The 7,316-nt window shown below is 40.7% G+C and overlaps 3 protein-coding genes across 5 annotated transcripts in view; all 3 read left to right on the plus strand.

Annotated features, from left to right (window-relative positions):
• Positions 1 to 107, plus strand: part of LOC103153169 (uncharacterized) — a 5,475-nt gene extending 5,368 nt beyond the window's left edge. The window contains exon 6 of the mRNA XM_016661734.1: positions 92 to 107. Within this exon, the coding sequence (XP_016517220.1) occupies positions 92 to 107 (16 nt within the window). The remainder of the gene's footprint in view (positions 1 to 91) is intronic.
• Positions 63 to 3,779, plus strand: LOC103153135 (uncharacterized). Of its 2 annotated transcripts, XM_007573947.2 has the most exons (5): positions 63 to 298; positions 1,077 to 1,252; positions 1,343 to 1,378; positions 1,526 to 1,995; positions 2,088 to 3,779. In XM_007573947.2, exons 1-5 carry the CDS (start codon positions 121 to 123, stop codon positions 2,593 to 2,595), a joined length of 1,368 nt encoding a protein of 455 aa, XP_007574009.1. In that variant the 5' UTR covers positions 63 to 120; the 3' UTR covers positions 2,596 to 3,779. The 2 variants fall into 2 exon arrangements, with proteins under 2 accessions (XP_007574009.1, XP_007574007.1); XM_007573945.2 differs by having other exon boundaries at positions 1,077 to 1,378.
• Positions 3,780 to 4,430: 651 nt separating this feature from the next.
• On the plus strand, positions 4,431 to 7,243 carry LOC103153133 (uncharacterized). Of its 2 annotated transcripts, none has more exons than XM_016661741.1 (5): positions 4,431 to 4,661; positions 5,326 to 5,574; positions 5,663 to 5,805; positions 5,892 to 5,986; positions 6,833 to 7,243. In XM_016661741.1, the coding sequence occupies exons 1-5, from the start codon at positions 4,645 to 4,647 to the stop codon at positions 7,181 to 7,183; spliced, it is 855 nt and encodes a 284-aa protein (XP_016517227.1). In that variant the 5' UTR covers positions 4,431 to 4,644; the 3' UTR covers positions 7,184 to 7,243. The 2 variants fall into 2 exon arrangements, with proteins under 2 accessions (XP_016517227.1, XP_007574006.1); XM_007573944.2 differs by having other exon boundaries at positions 4,433 to 4,661; positions 5,369 to 5,574; positions 6,833 to 7,241.
• Positions 7,244 to 7,316: the final 73 nt, after the last annotated feature.

Below are 7,316 nucleotides of genomic sequence, written 5' to 3' on the forward strand. Positions count from 1 at the left end.
TTCCAGGTAGAAGACAGCTCACAACTTGCTCCTGCTTGTTCGCCAATTCTGCCACTCTGGTGTTAAGACCTTTTTCTACTTTCTTTGGCAGACACTTCTGCCAATGACTGTCATTTTCAGATGTACCTGTTGCAGGCGCTAACGCGCTGGAACCAGGACCAGACTCGGGTGGCAGCAGGTGAAGGGAGTACCATGGGTATGAGCTCTACAGAGCTGAAGAAGCAGAAACTCAACCAACTGAGACAGCATTTGCTGGGAGAAACGCTGCCTGAGACGACCAAACCACTGCTGTATACAGGTAACACTGAGCAGCAGAGATGGAACAATGCCAGAGGTTAACATTACCTGTAATCTTATAGATTTGACTTGCGTTGGGGATGTGGCTGGGTTTGTGTAGGTCAGGTGCATGGGTGATTTTTGTGCATGTTGTACGATAATGTCCTGCAGGTTATTACCGAACCTCAAAAATACCTGCTCATAGCATTTAGCAGTCACAAAATGTGAAATGCAAATAATCACCCAACCAGAACACTAATAATAAAACATAATTTACTAAAGCCTCCAAGCACATCATTTGCCTCAAGGAATTTTAAAAATCAGGAGATTCAAATGTCAGAACTGAAAAATATAAAAGGGAGTAAAAAAGAAATCTTCATTTTTGGCCAAATACTTGTAGATTGTACGGAAACTTGTACAATAACAAATTTCTCCCGGTTGAGAGCAATAGATTGTGTCATAACACATGTCGTCGTTGACACACGGTGGATTTTAGCGCCCTAGCTTTTGCTAAAAACCATGTGTGTAAAGTACTTTAGCATTATCGGAACGTTAATGCTAAAGTGCTTTATGGTTGGTGCAACAAACTTTTTGGTTGGCAATGCCCAGCAGCTGCTTTAAAGAAAAATCATCACTTCCATGTCAAACACAAGGTTTTATAATATTAATAGTGCCTGATTTCTGAATAATTTCCCCAAAAAACTGTTTAACGGGTTTTCCACGCTTGTTGGCAGCATCCTGCATTGAACATTTGGATACATTGGAAACTTAAATTCACTGTTTTGTACTTTTCTTCAAAGGGGAACTGATGGGGATAAATTACCTGTACAGTCAAACTGGTCGAAAGCTGCGTGGGTTTCCAGATGACCCAGAGGAGCCAGACTGTTCAGAGATTAAGTTGCCGGATGAAGTCATGTCTGAGGAAGACTGGCCTCTTAATGTCTTACACAAGGATGTGGATGAGGGCTTCGATGAGGTGACTGAGGCCTGTTTCAACCCTTTGTTTAAGCCATCTCTACTTCAGCAGTCCAGTGCACCTCAGAAACCACCTGTGTCTGATTCTCAGTTGGAGCCTGTCCAGGAAGCACCTGGTCTCCAGGAAGTAAGCGTACTTTTCAGCTGGATGCTTTTCGGATTCAAATTATTTTTTTTCTTGTATTTGTCAATAATGGCAATAACTTCTTAAGGTTATTCTCTGCCACTCTGTCCAACTGGAGCTCATGAATGAAACCTCATACCTTCTTTTCAGGAGGCGGTGGGACCTGACGTGGCCCCTGGGTACCAACATGTGGTCCGATTGGCTCACAGGCTAATAACGTTTGCCAGAAAGGGCTACATCACCAATGTTGAAGTCGAAGAGATCATACATCTCTGGATGAACCTCTCGGAGGACGATAAGCGACCCGTAGCTTGTCCCTCTAAAGAAAAAGATTCCCCGACTAGGGGTAGGGGTCGAAGGCCTGCTGCCAGCTGTGTCACAGGAACAGACGGCACTATGTCCCTTTTACCCGACGCCAGCCGCCTGGTGGAGGCCATCTTTAAAGAACTCTCCATCCTGCACCCAACCTTGCAGAGGATCATGGGTGTGGTAATATACCGATGGTCCCTGGTTTTGAGGCATTATAACTCTATTAGAAACGTGGTAATGAGCCATCCAACCCTCCGATCCAGGACCACCCTCAATCTGTTTGCAATCAACCAGGTGACCGCTGCTCAGTGGTACGATTAGCATTTCTCCGCATTTCATTGTCATTTATCTCATAAAATGACTACTTGTGATGTGGGTCAACTGCTCTATTTTTACTTCCCAGGCACAAGAGATTTATGCCCAGAGACAAGATGACCACCCCCGTGGTTGCTGTGGCCCCACTAGAGGTTACGGTAACATCAGTGGAGTCCTCGCCGGTTGGCCAGGAGCCTAAGATGGACTCGAGAATCTTCTCTGTCAATCAGAACCTACTGGTGTCTGCAAAAGACCCTGAAGTGGCACCGTCACACACCTCTCCTGCTCCTGCTCCATCTACCAGCATCTCCATGGTGGGGGATGCTGAAGTCCCCGACTTCACCACACATACCCCACAGTCCACGGCTTCGAAAAAGAAAGCACGTCTCCCAGAGGTGGAAGTTGCAGCAAAGTGGGGGCAGATGCTGAAAGTGAAATCTGTCTGCATCAATTTCTGCAGGAGCTGTGGGGATCGGAAAATTAAAGAGACGGGTCACAGAATTCTGAGAATTGCAGACGGGAAGAGGCTGAACTATTGTCCCCGGGAAGCAAAGGGAAAGAGTCCAGAGGAATGGCTGGCCTCTCTGCGATTGTAATAGGGGTTGTTGAACTTTTCAATACTTAAGTCAACACGCATTCACCTGAAAATCTATAGAAACGGAGCCGTTTTCATCTCCCTACGTTGGCACACAGCTTCACACAGGACATTTAACTGCCTTCCTTCTCTTGCCACAGCTCACTTGGCCAATAAAGGATGGTTGAAACTTGAGCAACAAAGCAATTATCTCCAAACATGTTTTAGTTAAAAATTTAAAGTGCGATAAGGATGTTTTGAGTTATTTTTGCTTTTTTCGGCAGAGACACAGGAAAAGCCACACAATGTTGATGATTCCTGATGCTAGCAGTGCTGAAATTAATAAACTTGACCGTGATGATGTAAAGTTTCTATACTTTCAACAACTGTATTAACCATGCCAGAGGGCAAAAGCTAATGGGGAACCCACGGCGTACTCTCCCGCCTTCCTGTAGTTTAACACCAAGGTTACCAGAAACGGAGAACTCCAAAAGAACTGCTGCTAAATAGATCTGCATGAAACAGATATTTGTTTACATTAAATGAATATTGGCTTATATCAGAAACATATGCCCTAATATTGGTGAAAACTGACCAATATCAACTGCAAGGAACCCACAATTTTCTGACTTTTTTTGCTATTACAAAATGTTTCCACTACTCTGTGTACTCTTATTAGCATCTAAGCTAATAAGAGTACAGCAGACTTATCTTCTGGTAGGTTCACGATGCTTGAATTTTAACATTCTACCACATTTCCTTCCAGCAATACTTTCTGATTTATATCCTATACTCACACTGATATTGCACTGACAATTGACATTTATTTTGTGAAGCTATGTTAAGAAAGCAGTTTTAAAATGGCTTGTTCAGCTAAATTGAAGGTACATACTTCAGGATTTCTATGGACTCTTGGGAAAAAATATGGAATTGCATTATTGTATTTTCTCAGGTCTGAGTGAGTAAAAAAATCCAAAAATAAGTGGACAGACAAAAACGTTTTAATTTCCAGACTTCATTCAAGTGTTAATGCCATTCATTCTGTATTTTTCCATCAGATGTTCTGCCTTCCTTCCTTAGTGTTGATTTCAATAAGTTTATGATATAAAAATGTAGATTTGGACATTTGCTCTTCTTTGACTTCAATTTTTGCTAATATTAGTTTTACAGGTCTTTTTTTCCATCATTACAATTTGAAAATGTGAACCTGATTGTATGTTTTTGTTTGTGATTAAATAACTTTTATAAATTAAATCAGATATTACATTTCACTAAATCCTTTTACTCCTACTACTTTAGTAATCTTTTTTATTTTAAAGTTGCCTTTTACTTTCAATTTAGAATAAAATATTCTGAAATAGCGTTCTTTAGAACATTTTCTGGCTGCTTTATCCACCGCTGGTTGAGAGTAATATAAGTTGTAGTTTGACCAATAGCTCTAATAGGGCCATTAAGGTTTCTGAAAACCTATAAAGAAATACCTGAGTAACTGGAACTAATTACTCCGTGGTTGTCGATCCAAACGTGTGGCTAAAATTATTTTTTTTTTTCTTTTTTTGGGGGGGGTTGTTGTGACGTATTCTAAAGTGTGAATTGCTGGCTGTGGAGGCGAGTTACTTAAAGATCTGTTGATTATGACAAAAATAATAATCACAAATAATAATCACTGTAAAATATACTGAAATAGATGCCTAAACAAACATTTATGCCCTTAAAAAGGGTATAACTCTTGCAGAACACACGTTATGAACAAACAGTTATTATTTTCATGCTTGAATTGTCGTGCATGTTACTATTTAAAAAATAAATAAATAAAAAAGAGTAACAATATAGTCAACGAGTAAAATAACAATCGCCATTCTGAAGCTGGGTCACGTGACAGAAAAACGTCACGTGGTCGTGCAGGGGCGCTTTTCCAGGCGTTTTAGGTGATTTCTTTCAAAGCCGCAGTTTTTAATTGAGTCAGTCGTGCAAAAGTTGTGCATTCTTACTTGCTGGTCTCAGCTGGCTTTGTCATTAGGTAAACTCAATATCATTTACGCCAAGAAAATGCATTAAGGAACGTCTGTGGATGGGACTCTTGGCGCAGTAAGTAGCCATTGTGGCGTCAGTTTTTCGTTAAAACTTCATTTATTGTTCGTTTTTCTTTTGAAAATGTTAGCCGTTTTGTCAGGGACTGTCTATGGAACCTTAGCCGACCGTGTCATATTTTATTACGAGGTGAAAAAAAGTGTCAGAGCGTGGTTTATGTTAAAAACGCTATTTTGTCAATGGAGTTCGGCGAAGCAGCGAAACCTAATGATGTTTTCTAAGTTAAATAAGTGTTTATTATTAAATGTATTTTATTCACCATGACAATTCTAGCTTTTATTTTTATTTATTTTTTATAACATCTGCAGCTCGTGCCTTGCACAGTAAGAACATGTTATGCTGCCTTCGAGTTGCTTCGGAAATTGGATATTTGACTTGAGCATTCGCCGTTAAACAACGTTTTGGTGCTATTTTCTATCATTTTTGTTACATTCATATTGAATACCAATCTCCGAGTCCTACTATTTCAATTGAAATTCTGATTTTTAGAACATTCTTGTTGACCTCAGAATATTTTCTCTTGGAAGGAGAACATTATGCGAGGTTCACACTGTATGAATTAATGATGTAGAGCTCCCCCTATTGTTAATTTTTGTCACTGAGCCACTGTAAATAACTCACTGTGATTTATTCCCAGCTTCCCCCCACCCCCTCATTACAGAATGTACACACCTCGGTTTTTACTCTTGCCTGTTGGTTCTCAGATTCAGCTTCATGTGAGCTATTCTGCTGGTGGGGGCGCTCAGCAGCTCAACACAGAGACAACTGAGAATCAGCCTCCCATGTCACCCAAGCCACAGGTTGTGCTGCAGGACATGGAGGCTTTGGGTAACCGGCTGGTAGGTTTTGGCACACACAGTTCCCTCACCTACAGGGAGCTGTATGAGAGCAGAGAGCAAAAAATACGCAGGTGGGACCATTTCTAGTATTTGCTGCAAAAATGGCTGCGCAATCAGTGGTTTTGTATTTGATAAGAGGTCTGTGTCTCTGTCTCTTAGCTACAGGGAACTCCTTAGGAGGCTCCGGGATCGGAAAGCCGATTCTCAGCTCGGAAAGCTGAAACAGTACGTCCTCACAATGGACAGAGTGCAAAGGTCTGGTTCTGCCTTGTCCAGCAAAACCTCCAGAGAGTTGGTTTCAGGTGATGTGAGTTGAAGTTACTAGCAAGTTTTATCACAGTGTCAGACTTCACAGTAACAACCATGTTTTACTGCGTGTGCTTCACAGCATCTAGTACAACTCGCCCTCCTCCATCACATCCCACAGCGCAGCCCTCTTCAGCTGCTGCGCGTCGTGTTAGGATCATCTGTCCTGCAGCACAGGTTGGTTTTCTTCTTTTGGGGGGTCGTTTTTAAAGCAAATGTGTTGTAGATCTTCAACCAGACTTTCTGATTACTTTGTAAAATTATGGATTTTGTTATGTTTTTTTTTTTCCCCATGTCTGAGAAAGGAAGGAAAAAAATAAGAAATGTTTGTATTTCCTTCTAAGTTTCATCCATCCTTACACATGCCATTATTTTCTTTTTCCTTCCATCCTTTCAGTCCTTCATGTATTAATTCATCCATATTTTCATTCATGCTTGTTCTTTATGTGTTATAACAATGTTTATAATAGTTTTGGGGTTTTCTTAATAGCTTAGTTTTATCTCATTGTGACTTTTTATCTAATTGAGACAGTTTTAATTAGTTTTTAGAGTGTCCCTGCTTGTTATTATTAGCTAAATATTATTTAGTTTTAGTTTAGATTTTTATTAGTCGTTATTTTTTTTCGTACTTTGGTTAATTTTAGCTGCAGAATTCAAAAAGGTCAAAGTGTTGTGCTCGTGTGTATATATAAATTGGATAATGACTACTCAACAGAAAATACTATTTTCAAATACTATTTTCAAAAAATGTATTCTTACTGTTGGACAATAATTGGATATTGTTCAATAGTAACTGTCCACAAAAGTGGCTAGTCCGCCATTAATCACAAGCTTAATATGGACTGCCGTAATCTGTCAATAGCTGATTACATAAACTGTTTGTGTGTGGGGAAAAATATACATTTTCACATCAGTTCAAAAGGCTAATAATTGGCTACAACAAGATTTAATTTTGCTGTTCATGCTATCCTTTATATAGGTTCAATAATGTACCGTGGAATTGAATTTGTTGCCTTCTTACAGACGTCCAGTGAGTCGCTGCCAATTAGCCTTCCTCCGGAGCAGAGGGCCTGGCTAAGCAAGGTCCTGTTCACCAGGGATGCCACAGGAAAATTCATCCTGTCAAACAATCTCCAGTTGTGGTACAACCCACCCGGTCCGTCCCTTACCTACAGCCAGCGTCCCACCTCGCCCAATGACTTCTTTCAGCGCCGCTTCTTCCTGTGGGCTCCAGTCAGGATGTGGCAGTACAGGCTCAAGTGTCCAAGCTGCTCACACAATCTGACGAGCTGCAGCCTGTATAAGACTGTTCACAGAGTTCTGGACCTGGACGGCTGGTATTACATGGGCACAGAGTACCTGGAGTGCATGTAAATATAAATCCTGATTCATAATGATCAGCAGTGAGCAACGCCAACTAGCTAGTATGATTAGCTAAAGCACTAATTATAAACATTAGTTCCGCTAAGACACTAAATTCAGTTATGTTCATAACCACCATGTGTCA

This window comes from Poecilia formosa, unplaced genomic scaffold (genome assembly GCF_000485575.1).
Source record: "Poecilia formosa unplaced genomic scaffold, Poecilia_formosa-5.1.2 Scaffold341, whole genome shotgun sequence".
In the NCBI taxonomy this organism is placed as follows: Eukaryota; Metazoa; Chordata; class Actinopteri; order Cyprinodontiformes; family Poeciliidae; genus Poecilia; species Poecilia formosa.